The sequence below is a fragment of the Mauremys mutica genome, chromosome 8 (assembly GCF_020497125.1).
Source record: "Mauremys mutica isolate MM-2020 ecotype Southern chromosome 8, ASM2049712v1, whole genome shotgun sequence".
Classification (NCBI taxonomy): Eukaryota; Metazoa; Chordata; order Testudines; family Geoemydidae; genus Mauremys; species Mauremys mutica.
In genome coordinates, this window is record NC_059079.1 from 72795124 (window position 1) to 72815979 (window position 20856).

At 46.4% G+C, this 20856-nt stretch overlaps 1 protein-coding gene across 3 annotated transcripts; it reads left to right on the forward strand.

The window, feature by feature from the left end:
* The first annotated feature begins 1005 nt into the window (after positions 1–1005).
* HDAC3 (histone deacetylase 3) lies at positions 1006–19965 on the forward strand. Of its 3 annotated transcripts, XM_045027964.1 has the most exons (16): positions 1028–1166; positions 2450–2516; positions 4659–4741; positions 8786–8928; positions 10732–10813; positions 11207–11263; positions 11359–11414; positions 13427–13560; positions 13871–13951; positions 14034–14107; positions 14349–14413; positions 14848–14937; positions 15121–15179; positions 16619–16698; positions 18170–18327; positions 18667–19965. In XM_045027964.1, exons 1-16 carry the CDS (start codon positions 1137–1139, stop codon positions 18734–18736), a joined length of 1329 nt encoding a protein of 442 aa, XP_044883899.1. In that variant the 5' UTR covers positions 1028–1136; the 3' UTR covers positions 18737–19965. The 3 variants fall into 3 exon arrangements, with proteins under 3 accessions (XP_044883900.1, XP_044883899.1, XP_044883901.1); XM_045027965.1 differs by lacking the exon at positions 2450–2516 and having other exon boundaries at positions 1006–1166; XM_045027966.1 differs by lacking the exons at positions 1028–1166; positions 2450–2516; positions 4659–4741; ... (1 more) ...; positions 10732–10813; positions 11207–11263 and having other exon boundaries at positions 11376–11427.
* Positions 19966–20856: the final 891 nt, after the last annotated feature.

Consider the following 20856-nt stretch of genomic DNA (forward strand, 5'->3'; position numbering starts at 1 on the left):
CTTCAATTTTTATTTTTAACAATTGCTGTGGCCCTCCCGTTATCAGACTTCCCACTGTCCTAACCCTCGCCAGTTTGTAAAGCCCTGCAAATCTGTGGCTATCCACTTTATATTCACAGACCGTGTTTGGGGATCAGCTGTGGATACACATTTTGTATCTGTGCAGGTTTTGAACAGTTTGGATAGGGGCAATAGGAGTTGGTTTTGAGTGACACTGACAGACACTTTCTGCCTCTACATCCCGTAGGGTGACCAGCTGTCCCGACTTTATAGGGGCAGTCCCAATTTGGGGGGCTTTTTCTTCAATAGGCTCCTATTACGCCCCCACCCCACCCCGATTTTTCGAACTTGCCGTCTGGTCACCCTATGCATCCACTGGCATTTCCTGGCCATGCCGGGGGAGGGCCGAGGGCTGCATTGGCAAAGTTAGTTTCTACTCTGTGTCCGCTCTGCTCTTGGGGTGGCCTTGGCACTGCGCGTCTCTGGTCCCTGGGAGAGAGCTCGACCTCGCTCACCCGGGGGCTGCTGCTGCTGAGCTTCCGGAGCCGGGGCGATGTCCCCGGTATCGCCCTAAAGCTTCTCCGCGATGTTCAGCGAGACGCTAAGGCGGCCTGGGGGACGCCACGGCCCCTGCGCGCCTCGGGAGGGCCGCCGCCGGCAGAGCTGAATCCCGGGCTCCCGCTCGCAACTGCCTCAAGGCGCCTCGTTGGGAACAGCGCTCCCGGGAGCCCGTCCCGGAGTCAGCGCGGCCGCAGCAAAAGGGCGGGTTCCGCTCCCCAGCCCCGGGGGAGGGGGCGCGCCAGGCTGTGCCGGTCGCTCACAGGGGCTGTAGGGAGCTGCAAGGGCACGAGCCCCCCGAGGCTGCTCCGTGACGACAGACGCTCTAGCTGCGCGCGCAAAAACCCTGGTTGCAGCGCGGGGGAGGACGAGACCGGTTGCGGACCAAGGCTCGTCGGCTCTGCGGGGCCCCGCCCCTGTAATTCTGCGCAGGGCCCGGCGGGGCGGGCTCGTGCGAGCTCTCGGCGTTGGGGGCGGGACTCGGAGCGCGGCGCGGTGATGTCACGGGTTGTGGGCGGAGCGGGCAGGCGGCGGGTCCTGGCGGCGGCGCGCTATGGCTAAGACCGTGGCCTATTTCTATGACCCGGACGTGGGCAACTTCCATTACGGTGAGAGGCGCGGGGCCCGCGGGCCTGAGGCAGGCAGCGGCCCCGTCCTACGCCCTGGGGGGGGCAGGGAGCGGGCCCTGGTTGGGTAGGGAACCGGGGGCAGGGAGCGGGCCCTGGGCGGGTGGGGAACCGAGCGGCAGGGAGCGGGCCCTGGGCGGGTGGGGAACCGAGCGGCAGGGAGCGGGCCCTGGGCGGGTGGGGAACCGAGCGGCAGGGAGCGGGCCCTGGTTGGGTAGGGAACCGGGGGCAGGGAGCATTGCTCTGTGGAGCTACAACAAACCCTCTCTGCGTTTCACTTACACCCAGAATCATCTCGGAACATTAAGAGGACTTTCACATAACCCCCTTTCAGGCAAACTGCTACTCTCCATGGTTAAAGGGTTGGAGGGGGCATGCTCTTTCCCTCTGCAGCTTTTCTCACTGGCCAGATGCAGGTTGCCACACACAAGCTTAGGAACGCTTCCTTCTTGGGTTTCAGTTAAGTCCAGAATCAACTCTGGAACAACTGAAATATCCTCAACCATCATAGGCCAAGAAGTACCTTCTGTCTGCTCCACAAAGGACTGGAGGTACATTTTCCTTCATTAGGCACACTGCTATTTGCAACAGATAGACAATTGAAAACAGTTTTTCCTTCAACAGATAAACTGTTGCCTACCACAAAGAGTGGCTCATCGCTTTTACCTGGTTCAGGCACACTTTTACAAACTTCACTTGCCAGCAATCCATCACCCACCAGAAATCTACACTTACCTTCCTTGATTAGGGCTTCAAAGTGACCATCAAGTTCAATTTTCTCAAAAAAAAAAGTTTTCCTGAGCTGCTTTCTGCACTTCCTCTAATTCCAGTGTCACATCTGAGATATTAGACATACCTTCAGAAATTTCTTCACTATATAAACTGCTTTTCTGACTGGACAAACAGCAGTTTTCCACAATCCCAAGGCTAGAGAGACACTCTTCCTTGTTATAGCATACCTGGTTAAACACATGGAACTGCCTAGAGTCAAACACCCCCTCTTCAATAATCCCTCAGTTAGTTACAAATAATACAGAGGATTTACATTCATACTTTTTCTGGGACTGGGTTATGACATTACTCTGATTAAACATAGTTACCACATCATTGTTAAACAACATACCAACATTCTTATAAACTGAACAGATTCTGTCTCCATCATTGCTGTAGAGGGGAGCTGGGCTTCCAGGCTAACATAGTTCCTGCTGTTCTTTCATTATTTTGATTTGGAGTTTAAGTCTGGTAACTGGGGTCTCTGCTTGCAGCAGTTCCATTCGCCTCCTGTGAGATTCTCTGGCTCTCTCATCAGCTTCTTTTTCCAGCTGGGCCAAGGTTTGCTTCTCTTGCATCCAAAGTTCTGTCATTTCTCTCTCATGCTGAAAATGCTGGCTGTCTCTCAGGGCTTATAGTTTTGATTGTGGATCACTCATTGTGACTAACTTTAACCTTTAACACTTTCAGTATCAAAATTTTAAAATTTGGAATAGCATGAGGTTCTGATCCAAAACTCAAATGATCTGGTTCTGTGGATCTTGCCAAGACTATGCCTATGTGACCCTGGGGCAGCCCTCATTGGAAATGCCAAGGTCAGGGCAGGCTGCAAAAGGGAGAGCAGATACTCCCAAGACTGGTGGGTAACACTGAAGTTAAACTCTCCAACCAGTCACAGACTGTGCTTCTGATCCACCAGACTGGTTATCAAGAAGCAAAAAAAGAAATCACACAGCCCCATTTATTGCATTCTAGTTCTCTGGCTCCCAATCAGCACCTAGATCCAGTACAGTGAGAAGTTATTTTAAAACTCTACTCACGTACACAAAATGTTCTTCGGACCCCAAAGGGTCAGCCGCATTACTAGGTCAATATAGGTTTGGATCTTACCCAAAATACCACGCTTACAGCCAGTCCTTTAGTGTCTAAACAGGGGTGGGCAAACTTTTTGGCCTGAGGGCCACATCTAGATATGGAAATTGTATGTTGTGCCATGAATGCTCATGAAATTGGGGTTGGGGTGCAGGACAGGATGTGGGCTCTGGCTGGGGGTGCAGGCTCTGGAGTAGGGCCAGAAATGAGGAGTTTGGGGTGAGGGAGGGGGCTCCAGGCAGGGGGTTGGGATGTGGTGGGGGTGAGGACTCCAGCTGGGGGAGTGTGCTGCCCCATCCATAAGCACCGTACCTGCAGCTCCCATTGGCCAATAGGAGGGGCGGGGGCAGTGTGCAGAGGCCCCTGGCTGCCCCTAAACGTAGGAGCTGGAGTGGGAACGTGCTGCTGCTTCCAGGAGCTGCAGGAACTTGAGGGCCAGGTTAAATCGTCTGGCGGATTGGATGTGTCCTGTGGATCGTAATTTTCTCACCCTTGGTCTAAAACTAAAGGTTTATTATAAAGAAAAAAGAAAGACCAAGAAGAGAGATGTTAAATGGTAAAACAGTCACATAATTCAAAGACTTCAAAGTCCATATATAAGGTTCCTAGCAGTATTGGTGAGTTTGTTGGCTTGAAAGGCCCTTTGGAATACATCTACAGCTTGGATGGGTCATTCAGTCCTTTGTTTAGAGCTTCAGTTTGTAGCAAAGTTCCTCCAGAGGTAAAAAGCAGGATTGAAGACCAAATGGAGAAGATGCAGCTGCCTTCTTATAGTCTTTTGCCATACGGCTTGTGCTTCCTTTGTTTCAAACAGGAACTGCCCACCCCATGGCTTGGAAACCATTTTTGTCCATAGGCATGCCCAGCCATTCCTTGCTGAGTCCTCTGTCTTCTCTCAATGGGTCAGTAGTATAACTGATGGTCCTTAATGGGCCATCAAGCGGGCTACGCAGTGCTGATGCCAAACTGTCTGGGGGCTCACCCAGAAGCATAGCACAAGTTTGAAATATAGACATACATACATATCTATAAACCATAATACAAAGGTGGTACGAACACACAAATGAGATTATCATATCTGGGAAATTACAACTTTTGCAGATATCTTACATGGCATTTCTGGCATAACTCATTGCAATTTTACAATATTAGTATTCATAATATTCTGAAGTGTCCCCCAGATTCCATACAGCATCACAGTGGTCCTGTGGGTAGGGAGGGGAGAGGGCAGGGGGAACTGGCCCTGTGTATGGAGGGGCAGGGTGGGAGAGGGCAAGGGGAGCTGGCCCTGTGTGTAGGAGGGTGGGAGTGGGAGAAGGCAGGGGGAGATGGCCACATGGGGGTGGGAGAAGGCAGGGGAAGGTGGTCCTGTGTGTGGGGAGGGGAGATGGCAGGGGGAGCTGGTACTGTGTGGGGGGAGGGGAGATGGCAGGGAGAGCTATCCCTGTGTATGGGCAGTGGGTGGGAGAGGGCAAGGGGAGCTGACCCTGTGTGTGGAGAGGGTGGGAGTGGGAGAAGGCAGGGGGAGGGCAGGGAGAGGTGGGGCGGGGGGGAGTGGTATGTCTAGCTATTAATCCACTTTGTGTGCTGACTGTCTTCTTTTCTTTCCAGGAGCAGGACATCCCATGAAACCTCATCGCTTGGCACTGACCCACAGTCTGGTGCTTCACTATGGGCTCTACAAGAAGATGATTGTAAGCATCGCTTATCTGATGATGCTGAGACTCCCGTCTCAGGGGAGCATTGTCTGTGGCCTGTAAAGCCCTGCATATGCTGCAAACGTAACCATGTTAAAATATGGTTATAAAATATATTTGTCTGAGCTATGTTATATTATGGCTTATTCTTGTCTGTGTACACCAGAGATGCTTTAAGCCAGTGGTTCTCAACCTTTCCAGACTACTGTACTCCTTTCAGGAGTCTGATTTGTCTTGCGTAGTCCAAGTTTCACTTAACTTAAAACTACTTGCTTATAAAATGAGACATAAAAATACAAAAGTGTCACAGCACACTATTACTGCAAAATTGCTTATTTTCTCATTTTTGCCAAATAATTACAAAATATATCAATTGGAATATAACTATTGTAGTTACATTTCAGTGTGATACTTGAGCCTCTTTTTCACTTGTGAGCCTTGTAATTCTGGTAGGCAGTGAAGTGATAGCAAGATTTAGGTTTTTCTTCACATTAAGTGTATTCCTATTCTTTGTCTTGGTGGCAGTCATAGCAGAAAATGAGACTGCACAAAGATATGTTGATTCAAAAGATAACAGAACACCCAAAGCATGGTTCCCAAGGTTAATGTACTCTTTCTGTACTAAACATCAGAACCAGGTTAGTGTGGAGTCATTAAACTTCATTTGCAGACCATGGTCTGAGGAGAACTCAAGAAGATTTTCTTGCTGCCTGGTAGACACGCTACTGCTGCTAACATCTGATAAAATGAATGGGTTTCTTATCCAGTTGAGTTGAGCTGAGTTGGGGAATGAGTTGAATGTTGGGGAAATAATTTTGCTCTGCTCGATTTCCCCTGTTCAGACCTCATGAAGCATTGGAAAACAGGTAAAGTTTTTGTCTCGACATTTGGACTTCCAGAATTTAGTTTTCTTGATATAAGCTTTTGCTTTATCATAGAGATTCAGATTGTTAGCAGACATGGCCTTTCATGGACAAGTTTATATCACTCAGCTTGCAAAATATATCTGTGAGATAGGCAAGTTGAGCTAACCACAGAATGTTGTCAAACACAGAAGCAAGAGGGAATTAATGATCAGAAAAAAACATGTTAACTTCTGTGCATAATTCAAACCATCTGTCAAGTACTTTCCCTCTCGAAAGCCAGTGAACCTCTGTGTGAAGCAACAGTTGCTGATGTTCTGACCTCATCTCTTTGCAAAGAATGCGAAACAAGTGAGCATTGAGTGGCCTGGACTTGTAAAGTAGACAATTTTGACAAACTTGTCAGCTCAGAACTCCTCTTTTTTGAAGCAAGTTCTCTCAGTGCACCAACTGTAAGGAAGGACTTTCTTTCTTGATGCTAGCTGCAAGCCTGTTCACTCTCTTGGTCATTGCAGTGGCTCCATCAGTGCAGACAAATTTGCATAAATTCCAACTCAAATTGTATTTTTTTTAAAAAGTCAATTAGTTTAAAAATGTCCTCTTCAGTAGAGTTTGCCCTTGTACTTTTTCAAAACAGTATGTGCTTGTTGATAGTGGTTTCAGGGTAGCAAACATTCTCTGACACACAGTGTCATTTGATAAGGGCACTTTCTTGAGAGTATCACCTGCTTTTTTAATGAAGCATGTTTTCTGCAAGCACCACAGTCACAGGCAGAATAAGATCTTTGATTTTGCTACACCAAAGGAGGTAGCATAGAAATAGAAATAGTTGAAGTTTTTCATTTTAAGCTGACAAGTCTAGAACTCAGAATACTTTCACTGAATGGCAGTCCTAGCTCCAGCTATAATATGAGTTTCATCTGCAACCCTAGCTGCACCTCTGTCCCTTACCTAAAGTACTATCATCTTATAATGGTAACCTAGACATAGCCTAGCTTCTTCAGATGCTCCTACATGTTCCTGGGTTTTTGTGTGTCTCAGTTTGGATTTTTTTTTGCAGCTCTAAGAGTCTTTTTTTTTTTTTTTAATCCTGTCTGGTCCTTTGTTCTGCAGGAGGCTTATTTCTGTGTTAGTGGGCTTTAGCTCCCCTCCTGGTTAGATCAGTCCCACAGGCCCTGAGTCATTGGAGCTAATAGTTCTGGTGTTCTTCTGGAACAACTCTTAAGTGAAAACTGATAGGAACTATCTTGAGCCATTGCCTCCTTCTTGCCTGATCCATCCTAGAAAGTCTCCTAGTGAGAAGCGCTTAAACCAGAATATTCATATAGAAAATACCAGTCCTTATCCAAGCCAACATACAGTTATTGCAAATTATTACAAGGCACATCATATTTGTCACAATATACTGTCTGGCTTCAGAAATATATACTCTGCAACATGAGTGGGTCATATGGATTAAATGTCCACAGCCAAAGGTGGTGTACCACGTAAGTGTTGAGGGGAAACTCCAAAAATACATGATTTCAGATGTGGATTTCAAGATCCCTGTTTGAAACGGTGAGGTAATTATTTTTATAAATAGCAACCAGCATTGCTAGAAGAATACTTGTTGGTCTCCATTTTTACCTTTCACAGAAGAGCTACTGATTGGGAAGAATAGCTTACTGTATATACTCGTTCATAAGCCAAATTTTTTTAGTAAAAAAGGGAAGGATCAGAGAAGGGGGTCGGCTTATGAATGGGTATAGAGAGGGAGAGGTGGGACACAGCCCCTACCCCTCAACAGAGGGGGCAAGGAGAGGCAGTAGAGCCAGAAGGGAAGAGGTGGGGCCAGAGTGTCTCCGCTTCTGGCCACGCTGCTCTCCCCCCAGCCTCCAAAGTGGCTGCAGCTCCGGGGCTGGCAGGCTGTGGCCACACCGCCCACCCCGCCAGCTGGAGCAGGCTGCAGCTGTGACGGCCCGACCCGACCCACTGGAGCAGGCTGCGGCCGCACCACCCAGCCAGGCCAGAGACCTCGTCACCTGGCCTGCCCCAGCTAAGGTAGGAAGAGATGAGATGGGGAGAGTGGGTGGGTCCCAGGCTAGGGGTGGGGTCATGTGGGAGATGGTCACAGGGGTTATTCCCCTGACCCCCAGCTTCTCCCCCCCCAGTCTGGGAGACTTTGTTTACTTAGGTTTACCTCCGTGCCTGCGAATGCTCGAAGTAAACTGTCTTGGCCCGCCAGTGGCTTATCCTGATGGCCCGGGAGCCAAAGTTTGCCAACCCCTGAATTATAGGGTCGGCTCATGAATAGGTCATAAATAATTTCCATTTTTACTTATCCATCTTGTGGGGGTGGGGGGGCTTATACCGAACCGGCTTATGATCGACTATATGTGGTATTCTTAACTGTGAATTCCCAAACTTCCAATGTTTGGGTTTTTTAAATATAAATTGTTTAACTTCCTGGCTCTCTAATCTTTCTTTTTAAAATAATGTTCTTTCAGGTTAAAAGTTTGATACTTTATTAATCTTAAAGCCAGTTTAACAAACTCTTTGTGTTGGTATTTGCCAGTAGTGCTCTGTAGTTGCATGTTTCCATAGGTTACCAGAATAATCATAACAGTATAATTATACCCATATAGCTATACCGGTATAACTCCCTGTGAGGACACTCTTATTCCGGAATAACCCTGTCCACACGGGGAGTTATACCTCTATAGTTATGTGAATACATTTCCCCATGGACACAAGCCCAAGCTTTCTCCAACTTTTTAAAAAAGCAAAAATTTCTTAATTTTGTTAAAAGTATACATTTTAATTAGAGACAGATAAAGAAAGGCAAAACTTAAGGTTCTGATTAATCTCAGAGCAGCTTAATTTACTCTCATTGTACATATATAGTATTCTTGATTGTTAACTTAGTTAAAAGTGTACTTTAATATGAAAAAATGCAATGTTGGCAAATTCATATTGTTGTGGACACCATCTCTTGAATCAGTCCCTACTTTCCTGATCACTTTTTATTTAAAATTTGCATGACACTTGTTAAACTGAGCACATAGTTAAGCATTTTTAGACTGACACAGTGATTTGGGGTATTTGACTATTTGAAGTTAATTTGGTGGTGAGATTTGTGGTAGCCAAGGTAAACCCAACTCTGAGCAGGAAATAACTGTTGTGTGTCCTTCTCTTTGAGGTTTTTAAACCATACCAGGCATCCCAGCATGATATGTGTCGCTTCCACTCAGAGGATTATATAGACTTCCTGCAGAGGGTGAGTCCCAACAACATGCAAGGATTCACCAAGAGCCTCAATGCCTTCAATGTGGGTGATGACTGGTGAGTATCTAGCACCTAGCAGGTGAATGGGAAGCACAAGGTTTATAGTAGATTGTTTGGTGTGGTATGGGTGCATCATAATGGTTCCAATACAGTGTGGTATAAATTTTACATTTTTAACTTAAAAAGCCCTACAGTGTACTGGAGCCATCAAGATGTTGCAAACAACTTGTTGAGTAACTGTTATTGCTGTAAATCTTCTTCCTGTCCCTCCTCTTTTTAATCTCTTTGAGTTTCAGTTGTTAGGTCTGAATCTAGATGGTAAGCTCTACGCTAGGGACTATAACTTTACTTGGTTTCATGAGGCTCCTAGATCTTGAAAACTCGGGCAGAGATTTTCAAAGGTGACTGATTTTGGTTGCCTCAGTTTTTTGGGTGCCAAACTTGAGACAACTTAAAGGTTCTGACTTTCAGAAAGTGCAGATAAACTCTGAAAATCAGTGCCTCAAACTTTGCACCCCAAATCGCTAGTCAATTTTGAAAATCTTCACTCAAGCAATAAATAATAGGATAACAGTACAGTCTCTATATACTAGTATTCCCACTAATCAGTGAGGACAGGATGAGAAGTGATGAGATTTAGTACAGTCTCTATATACTAGTATTCCCACTAATCAGTGAGGACAGGATGAGAAGTGATGAGATTTAGCTGTGGGAGGCAAAAGCTGCGATCCTTGCCTTTCCATAGTCTCCTTTTCTCCAAACTGAACAAGCCCAGTGTTCTTAAATACACAGTCTGCTGGGAGTTTCAGCTATTTGCAGGACTACAAAGTGCTGTAGACACAGGTCAGGCTGCCACCTACTTTAGGGTGAGCTTATCTGTCATTCTTGTCATTCATTGGTGGGCATATAACACATTTTTCATACACCTCCCTGGCCTGCACTCCTGTGGCAGTGGTATTTGCTTTCTCCCTCAGCCAATCCCCTCATTGGGTTAATTTTACTGTAGTTCTACTTTTGTGAAAACAGTGTGGTCAGGTACAAGCTCTGGGGCCTGTTAACAAGTGAAACACATGGAAGCAACAGATATGAGGTTTATATTTTATTTCTGGTAGATTGTGTGCGCACATTGATATGTTATGACATGCACTTGTTAATGTGTGCATGCTGTGAGTCACTGAGAATGAGTAAAGGCGTTCTTCTGGCGTAGCGAGCCTGCTGGCTAGAGGGGGATTGCATGATGGAGATGAGACATACTTTGCTACTCTGAGCAAGAGCATTGTGCATCCCTGGATACAATTTATTGCTCACAGCAGTCTATTCAGTAGGTAGATGAATGGCTGGGGAGCATCTTCAAACTAACAGATTACAACCCCATGGGAATATGGTGTGCGAATAGATGTCTTGGACAGCCAAGTTCCCTGTTGTTGTTTTGTTGTGAAGTCCTGCCCTCTCCCTTACACAGGATGCCTTGTATCTTCTCTCTCCAGGACCTGTCCCCATATATGCATTAGCATGGTAGAGGGCAGGGTTTAGTCTGTATGTTTCCCATTCTCCAGATCTGGAGTATATGGTGAACAAGATTGTTCCAGACTAACTTGAAAGTTTCTTGTAATTATTATCAAATCCACCAAGTTTTCCATAGTGTTTGCAAAGGATGGTATAATGTTGCCTATTGATATGTAGTCTGTAGTGAACAGGGTCAGAATGACCCCGAATTAACATTTCTCTAGCAGAGACTGCATTTTGATATTATTTGTGTAATGGTCACTGAGAGTTTTGTTTTGGTCTCAATCCTGTAGACGTGTATCTGAAGTTGGGAGGTTCTGTTCTGTTTGAATTTTTTGTGTTCTCTTTTTGCAGCCCAGTGTTCCCGGGCCTTTTCGAATTTTGCTCTCGCTATACTGGGGCCTCACTGCAGGGAGCAACGCAACTGAACAACAAGGTAACTCTGAGCTGATAAGCTTGTCCTCTTTGAACACTGACATGCCAGCTGTCTGCTGTGGGGGATGGAGTTCCTAAAATAATCTATGCTACATATACTTATTGTAAAAACACCAACTCGGTGTCACCTGTCTGTTAATTTGTGGGGGAATCTCTTGGATTTCCCCCTGCCCCCACTCTGACTGATTGCAAACACTGATTTAGTACAGCTTAAGTAGCTTGACTGGATGACAGATAGCAGGGCATCTGAAGGGACTGTATGGATGGGGAGACAGGGGCAAAAATAATAATTGTGAGCCACAATGTGGGGGCAGGGCTGATGTCCATACTGACATGCAGTTGGGCTTGGGGTTGTTGCTCTTATCTTTGAGTTAATCTGCTCTTCCTTTCTTAGATCTGTGATATTGCAATAAACTGGGCTGGAGGCCTGCATCATGCCAAGAAGTTTGAGGTAATGACACAAGACTAAGTATTTCTGTCTCTCACTCAAAGTTGGGCTCATTGCTGCTCTTCTTTTGACTCCATTTTATTTTCTTTGCACTGCAGGCTTCTGGGTTTTGTTACGTCAATGACATAGTTATCGGCATTCTGGAGCTGCTCAAGTAAGGACTCGGTGTGAGTGCAGCTGTGATACTGTTCTGGATTAGAAGTGATGCTCTGGGAGGGTAATGCTGTGAGAGATGCCCTGTGTGATGTGGTTGTAGTATGGGCACTGCCCTTCTCCACATCATAAATAGGATCCCCTCTGCTGATAGAGGATTCTTCCCTTCTTGTTCTCCTTAATTTCAGTTGTGCCTTAGACATAGCTGATCATTGGCTGCCCTGGACAGTCTCTGTTTCAGGTGTCTTCTATAGCCTAACAGCTGTTCAGGCGTGTCCCTGGCATGATTCTGTTCTTATGTCTCCAGCCTCTATCTCTACTGGTAGCTTCGCTTCTCTGCCAAGACCCTGCCATTGCAGAGTCCCAAACACTCAGTTCTTTACCTACTGTCCTCTTCTCATACTCAGAAGCAGGAATAGGTCTCAGTTAAGGCAGAGGACTGAGAATAAGGGTATCTGGTGCTAGCTTTGTTGATTGTTTTCTCAGTTTACCATCTGTGAAATATTTTTCTGCTTCACAGGGCCCTTTTGAGGCTCACTGTGTGTATAGTTCTTGCCATTGTTAAGCCCTTTGTGATAAATGCAAAGTGTTGCGCGTTGGAAGGTAAAATTTTAACTACATGTGAATCTTTCTGGATTCTAAATTTAACTATATTGGCTCAGGAAAGGGATCTAGGTATCACTGGAGACAGCATTATGGGGACCTCCACTTTGGTCAAAAAAATTCAATTGTGGTCCAAAAAAGGTCTAAACTCATAAGGAATGAGATGGAGAATTATAGAAAGGCATTCTAATATTTTCTGGATTAATCAAGGTTTGCCGCCTCTAAATGTTACTGCAGTACTAGTCACCTCATCTCAAACAGGGTGTTGGCTCTGGTGAGGGTTTATGTCCCCTCTCTCTTTAACATTAGTTAACATTTAAAGTGGGGACATATAAGTTTTGATGCTTTAAATGACCTCTCCTTATCTGACCTCTGCCTGACAGACCTAGTAAATTTATTGCCCAGTAATTTCAACTCTCCTGCATTCCCCTGAATGTCCACTTGGCAAGAGAACACTTCTCAAGCCCAGCTGCATCTCCTTTCTCTCCCCTGCATTCAGACTTCTGTTCTCAGTAACTTTGGCTTCAGCCTTCACTCAACTTTCCTTTTTCCACATTCCCTGTCTCTGCAATGCTGCCTGTTTCCATCTATGCAACAATGCCCCTGGGCACTATGTCCTTCTGCCCACCGTGGCTGAGATCCACGTTCATGCCTCCATCTGGATGACTGCACTTCATTCCCCTGACCTCCTCAAGTCCTGGCTCTCCAGACTCCAGCACTGGAGAGTGATGATGCCAGCGCTGTGGCACATACAGGGAAGAATAGCTGCTTCCATCTTCAAATTACTTTACTCCCCATTCATTTCAGGAGCATTTAAAAATTGCTCTAATTGTTAAAGATTAACTAGATTGTAAGTTCTTCGGGGCAAAGACTTTTGTACATAAAGTGCTTTTTAAACTTCTCTGACTGTACAAGTCAGTCAATTCATGGACTTGCACTACCCAGCCTCATCGCTGGTTCCTCTCACTTTGCGTGTTCACCAGTGGCCTCCTTCCTGACCCTTTGCATAATCTTTCTCCTGCCAATGCAAGAACCTTCTCTGCAGCCTTTGCCGTCTGAACGAGCCCATTGCATCTCTCTCTCTTTCATGTGCTTTCCATCGTGTCTCTAGTCTGCTCTTAAAACCTGTTGTTCCTTGTTCGTGCCTCTTAATATAACAGACAAGAGTATTTTAAGGTACTGTTTGTATGGAAGATGCTCTATACAAACATTACCTTATGGGATAATGACAGAGATATTCTCCAGAGACCTTAGGGGGGGACCAGATGGGTTTGCTGAGCCAGAAGGCCTTTGACATATTACAGGCTTGTTTTATGGGGGTTGGATTTTAGGAAGCCATAGCAAAGTGGTTGCTGTAGTTGGGATGGCACCAGTGGACTGTAATGCGCCTTTGTCTCCTGTTTCTGGCAGGTATCACCCACGTGTTCTCTACATTGACATTGATATTCATCACGGAGATGGTGTTCAGGAGGCCTTTTACTTGACAGATCGTGTCATGACAGTATCTTTTCACAAATATGGGAACTACTTCTTCCCTGGTACAGGTACAGAATCTCACTGCCCCAATGAAGTGCAGATTTCAGGCCCCAATCACTGCTGTTACATGGTAGTGTGAGGTTCTGGGGCTCTGGTTTCAGAGATGAATTACTGAAGAAAGGAGTTCTGGAGAATGGGGAGAGGCTGGGTGAAGGATATGGCCCCTTGGTAGTTTGCAGAGTAGGTGGAAAGGATCTCCATGCCATGGTTGGGTCCCTTGGCAGAAGTCTTGATTTGCTGTTGTCTGTACTGCCCACACCTATGAAGTTTCAGAGCTGATCCTTGTGTGCTGTGACTCTGCCTCCTTTCCTCTGCCAGGTGACATGTACGAGGTTGGGGCAGAAAGTGGCCGCTATTATTGCCTCAATGTGCCACTGCGGGATGGCATTGATGACCAAAGTAAGTGGAATGCTGTCCCTGTGCCCCAATGACCCTGTTTGCCCTCTTGAGCCATGATGACAATCTGTCTTTGTCTCTAAAGGTTATAAACACCTCTTCCAGCCAGTCATTAACCAGGTGGTGGACTACTACCAGCCCACATGCATAGTGCTACAGGTAGGAGAGCAGGTCTGTGTGCATCTGTTGCAGAGGGAATGGATAGGAGGTATGCACTCTCCAGTATGTGCATCTATGGCTCCCTGGGGAAATATGGACAGGTGGGTGCTGGCTGGCTGGAATGCTGCTTGTGGCTCTGTGGTAGGTGGGTATATCTGTGGGATGCTGATGGCTTGTTAGGATGTGCATCTGGAGAATAATGCTTCTTAGCCAGGACTCAGCTGTTCTTTCTCTTCCCTAGTGCGGTGCTGACTCCCTGGGTTGTGACCGTCTGGGTTGCTTTAACCTCAGTATAAGAGGACATGGGTAAGTTCAGCAAGGGTGTGGATGGAACATTTAAAGGACCATCATTGCAGTCAGTGAAAGAATCCATTGGGTCCTTCAGTGTGAGACTTGAACTCAACGAGAGCAATCTAGTTCCCTGTGGGATAGGAGGCTCTCCTCAGAAGAGCTAATAAGGGGCAAGATTCTGCAGAAGCAGATTTCCCCAGACTAGATTTGGGATCTTGCAACATTTCTTCTGGCAGTGCTCTGCCAGAATGCATGAACACAGAGCTCAGATTTCTCTCAAGCCATGAGAACAGCTCCCATCAGGGCAAGGTTTGGGTTTCACTGATGGGAGCCCTGAACTCTGTGTATCATACAGTTAGGTATGTTACTGGGTTGAGCATGGTGCTGCATTGATGAGCTTAGATCAGCTGCTAACAGTCACAGGTTTCCCTTCTGTTTTGGGTTTTTAGGGAGTGTGTGGAGTATGTAAAGAGTTTCAACATCCCCCTTCTGGTGCTGGGAGGAGGTGGCTATACTGTTCGTAATGTGGCACGATGCTGGTGAGTCTTTCACATGCTTGCTGGAGGATGTCCTATTTGTTGCAGATGGCGTGAGGGTTATCAATGCTTGTGCTCCTTTGGGCCTTTATGCAGCTGTAACTGGCATTGAGTTTCAGGCTGACTGCCAGTAATGGGGGAAAAGTCGATCTTTTCTGGACTGAGTAGAATGTTCTGTGTTTTTAGGACCTATGAAACGTCGCTGCTTGTGGATGAAGCAATTAGTGAGGAACTCCCATACAGTGGTGAGTTAGTGTCATCTTGTTACAGATTACTATGTTGTGCCAATATTTAAATAGGGTAAGTGGGATGACCTGGGTAAGTATAGGCCTGTCAGTCTGACATCTCTCCCGGGCAAGAAATTAGAGCAGCTGATATGGGTACGTGACTAGCGTAGCTGAAGTCGAAGTATCTTAGATCGATTTACCTCAGGTCCTCACGGCGCGGGATCGATGTCCGCGGCTCCCCCGTCGACTCCGCTACTGCCACTCGCTCCGGTGGAGTTCTGGAGTCGACGGGAGCGAGTTCGGGGATCGATATATCACGTCTAGATGAGACGCGATATATCGATCCCCGAAAAATCGATCACTACCCGCCGATACGGCAGGTAGTCTGGACGTACCCTCAAAGAGCTCAATCAATTTATCTTAACAAAGAGAAGGTTAATGGATGACTTGATTACAGTCTATAAATACCTGCAGGGTATGTTCAGATATTTGATAATGGGCTCTTCAGTCTAGCAGTGAAAGGTATACCATCCAGTGGCTGGAAGTTGAAATGAGACAAATTCAGATTGGAAATAAGGTATAATTTTTTAACAGTGAAAGTAATTAACCATTAGAACAATTTGCCAGAATTGTGGTTGATTCTCCATCACTGGCAATTTTTATATCAAGATTGAATGTTTTTCTAAAAGATCTGCTTTAGGAATTATTTTAGGAAAGTCTCTGTCCTGTGTTGTTACACAGCAGGTCAGACTAGTTCAGTGGTTCTCAGACTTGTACTGGTGACCCCATTCACATAGCAAGCCACTGAGTGTAACCTCCCCCCCCTCTTCTACATTAAAAACACTTTTTTATATATTTAACACTATTAGAAATGTTGGAAGAAAAGCGGGGTTTGGGATGCAGGCTGACAGCTCGCGAATCCCCATGTAATAATCTCGTGACCCCCAGTTTGAGAACCCCTGGACTAGTTGATCACAATGGTTCCTTTTAGCCTTGGAATAAATAAATGTGAGTTTCACCATTCTCTTCATAAATTTAGCTAATGTGCTTCGATGTTCTAATGCTTCAGGGACTTTAGCTGGATTCCACACCTATGTTAATTAATGTTAACCAGAGTGGGGCTGAAGCAGTAGTATCTTCTGATCCTATCCCAGGTGTTCCTGTTCTTTCTTGCTTCCTACTGTACACATCCCCCATCTGTGGTGGGCCTCACTGGACAGACATATCTGCATTACAGTCTCGTGTTCTAAATTCTTTACACAATGTTCCTGTTGCATTCTCTTTTCTTTCTGGCAGCATGATGATGGAGTTGGCTCTCACTGTGCTCTTGATGGTATGGTGACAGCTAGCATGGTGTAGGGTAGGCTGTTCCCATCTCTGCAGAACAGTGTTTCAGAAAAACTAGTTTCAAACTCCCCTCGCCCCTGTTCTTTAACTTTTTACTGGTTCCCTTGCAGAATACTTCGAGTACTTTGCTCCAGACTTTACCCTCCACCCAGATGTCAGTACAAGAATTGAGAACCAGAACTCTAGACAGGTGGGTGGCTCTGGCTTTGTCCCGGACACACTACTCTGCATCAGCTAACAGCCATGTGGTGTAGTCTGAAAATAAAAGGTTTGTGCTTGATGCTAGATCCTGTGAAACCAGGTGGAGTTCAGCCAGCAGCTCACCCAGGAAAAACGTGTCAGGGCAGGGCAACAAGAGGCTTTCCTGTTCATCCCAGTGTTGGACAACATGCTTTCTTCTTTGCAGCCACAGGCGCCGGCTTCTAATTTTCCCTGCCCCCACTACACCCCTTCCTCCAAGCCCCCACCCTGCCTCTTCCCACCCCTGCTCCACCCTCGCCCCACCTCTTTCCACCCCTCCCCTGAGCGTGCCCCGTCCCCGCTTCTCCCCTGCCTTTCCAGCGCCTCCTGCACACCCGGCTGTTCTGGAGTTGTTGGAGGAGTTGATTGGCGGGGGCCGCTGGAGGGAGGAAAGCTTTGCTGCTGGTGGGTGCTAAGCACCCGTCAGTTTTTCTCCATGGAGTGGGCACCTACCTATGTTTGCAACCTCCCAGCATCTTTGAGATGTAGGGAGCTCTCCAAAGATATTTCATATTTGAGAAGCTTGAAGGTCCTCTTACAATTTCCTTTCCACTTCTGAAGCACCTGCCCTGAGTCTTAGGCTTGGTCTTATGTCAGACTTATGTCGATATAACTAGGTCATTCAGCAATGCAGTTACACCGACCTAACTCCCAGTGTAGACTAGCGCTGATTGACAGGAGGAGTCTCCCATTGACGTAGCTACTGCTTCTCAGGGATGTGGATAACCCCTATGGCAGTGGCTCTTAACCTTTCTAGACTACTGTACCCCTTTCATGAGTCATGATTTGTCTTGTGTACCCCAAGTTTCACCTCATTTAAACTACTTGCTTAATACAGAACTCAAAATCAGACACAAAAATACAGAAGTGTCACTGCACATTCTTACTGAAAAAATATTTACTTTCTCATTTTACCATATAATTATAAACTAAATCAATTGGAATATAAATATTGTACTTACATTTCAGTGTATAGTATATAGAGCAGTATAAACAAGTCATTGAAATTTTAGTTTGTACTGACTTCAGCAGTGCATTTTATGTAGTCTGTAGTAAAACTAGGCAAATATCTAGATGAGTTGATGTGTACCCCTTGGAAGACCTCTGGAAACCCCTAGGGGTGCACATACCCCTGGTTGAGAACTACTGACCTACAGCAATGGGAGAAGCCCTCCTGTTGGTGTAGGTAGTTTCCTTGCTGAAGCGCTACAGCGGCACAGCTGCATCCTTTTAAGTGTAGACAAGCCCTCAGTGCCTGTGGTGAGTATGTTATGCTCTATGCTACAGTTTAAAGCCATTTGCATTGATGGCATTTGCATGGCCTTAGGGCATGCATGGTGCAGGCAGGTGTTAATGCCAGTAATCGTGGTACTGTCTCTTCAGTCTAGCTAAGCTGATCTGCTCCTTCTATTTCTAACCAGTACTTGGATCAAATCAGACAGACAATATTTGAGAATCTGAAAATGCTGAACCATGCTCCCAGTGTCCAGATCCATGATGTTCCTTCTGACCTGCTCAGTTATGACCGTGCAGACGAGCCTGATGCAGAGGAGAGAGGCTCTGAGGAGAACTACAACAGGTACTTGGCCTCCCATTCTCCTTGTTCTGATGAGCTGGGAAAGGGGCTCCTCTCTCCTGTTCATCCCATCCCAGTGAGGGGAGATATGGTGGGGACTGTCCACATCCCAGAGTAGATATTGCATCCCTTTTGATTTTCTGGTTCCTATCCAGAGAAACTTCTCTACTAGCACATGGTTACATGCCTCAGAGGTCATATCCCATGTCTGCTAAGTGAGGAGATGTGTCCCTCCCTCCCCTCTTTCTAGCAACATGTTCTCATGCCTGTGTCTAGACAACTCTGCTCTTCTGAAAATGCTGGAAAAGGCTGCCTGTCCTTATGTTCTTGTCTGTCTTTCAGGCCTGAGGCTTCTAATGAGTTCTATGATGGTGACCACGATAATGATAAAGAAAGTGATGTCGAGATCTGAGGGCTGAGTTGTTGGACTCTGAACTGTGGGGCGGTCCCTATTAAGACGTTGGTGCTTGGTGGAGATGACTGGGATACACATGAGCCAGTAAAAGGTCTCTTTTTGGACCTCCCCTTTATATTTGACGCATGTGGCAGCAGGAGCAGCATTGCCGGGGCAGGCTGGCTACCTATGGAGGCACAGAGCAGTGAAACCTGTTCCTTACCCTCTCCAATCCCTCAGAGCTCTGACTCTCATCAGTAGGACAAATGGAAATTCATGTGACACTTGGATCCACACCATGGTCTCTGTGCTGCTGCCATACAACCAGTTTCAGAGCCCAGTCTGCAGTGGCTTCACCAGCTCCTCTCAGTACAGCTCAGGCTCCAGCCAGAGAGATTGGAGTCAGTGCTGCAGTGCCTAGAATCTCCCTGTCCCCTTCATCAGCACCACTCAATGTGTCCTTGTCCCTCTGCTCAGGCAAAAGTCCACTGAAAGCTGCAGTGAGGTACACTTCCTGCCAGCTTTTCCAGCCATCCGAAGTTCCTGTGTTTGGAGAAACCCAGTAAAGAGGCAAGACCAGTTCTGGGGTTGAGACTGGGGGAAGGGGTGAGACTGGGCAGTTCTGGGTCCAACTTGGTGGAGCAGGGAGGGGAGAATATATTCAGAGTGTAGCCTTTGTCTTACTCCGGAGTAGCTTCATTCTGTATCTGCTAACAAGAACCACAGCTATTTGCTATATTTGGTTGTGTCCCAAACTCCCTATCTAGATCTTTCCCTGGGGCTCAAATTACTTTGGAGCAGAGGGTGCAGGGGTTGGTTGCAGGGGTCTGTGCCGTACCTGGTGTGGTGCATTCCCACTTCCGTTGTAAGCTCCAGACACCTTTCCCTCCCCTAGCCCAGGCTCTTTTACACATCCATAGAGAATTCAGGGTGAATCACATACCCTAAGTGGATGGCCTTTCCCCTCACTGACAACGTGGAAGAATTCATTCTGTTCTGTGGTGCGGGAAGTGGCGCCTGTAGCTGAAAAGATTAACTTTTCTACCCCTACCACAGTGTAGAGACCTTTCTCCTAGGGCTCCCCTCAATCCCGAACACTGTCTGAGCCTGGGGGCTCGTGCTGTCTGTGTTTGGAGAATTTTGTCTTAGCTGGGGAGATGGAATGGGCATCAGCCTCCTGCTCTCTGTTCTTTTCTGTTTGTTTTACCAATGTTTTTAAACAATAAACGAAGATGGTATTTTTCTTATGTGATTTGTTGTTTTGTCTGTTGAAAAGCTCATGCATCGTTTGCTTCTGTTGATGCTTCTGAGTGAAAGCACCATAGGCTTCTAGCCAGTGCCCTCTGTGCAGATGAACTGACCACCTTGCAGGGAACAACAAGCCTTTGCTCTTGAGGGCATGTTTGGAGAAGGCATTTACAATTAATGGTCCTTTCTAGTCACAAACCTCGAGTCTCTCTGCTCCTTGCTATGTGTTCCACCCTTATTTCCAAATATATATAAATATAACCCTAGCACTCAGGGCTGAATTCCCCATTACTGAGTCTCTAGCTGTCCTCCACGACTGCCCCCCCCCCAAAGTGATTGGGCCCCTCTCAATTTTTTTGAGTCTCATTTGTTAGCTAAAATGTGTTATCAGCTTTTATTCACCAGATAAGCTCTCACTAGCCAGAGTCATTAGTTGTTTCTCCTGATGTCTGTGGAGCAGTCTGCTAATAAAACTTCCTGGATCATGTTTTCCTTTCCACCCTTTGCCACTGCAGATACAGGAATGTTGAGCAGAGGCACAGAGCTTGGGATGTGAGGGCCTGAGACAACTGGCAACTTAATCTGAGCTGTTAGAGTGAACATGCTAAAAGGAACGTGTGTGTCATTAATGCAACTCATAGCCTAAAGATGCAGAATAATGAGGGATGTAAAGGTTGATGCTTACCAGTGAGTCACAGCTGTGCACAGTGGGCATTAATACAAAATGTGTCAAGGAGCAGCACACCCAGAGAAATCTCTGCCTCTGACACTTGTTTTATTTGTAACCTTTCTGCCTCCAACTGGATAGGCACATACCTGATCAGACCATTTGGTGCAGCTAATGTAGCATTCTTCAGCTGAGAAACCCAGTGCTTTACGAATGTAGGTAA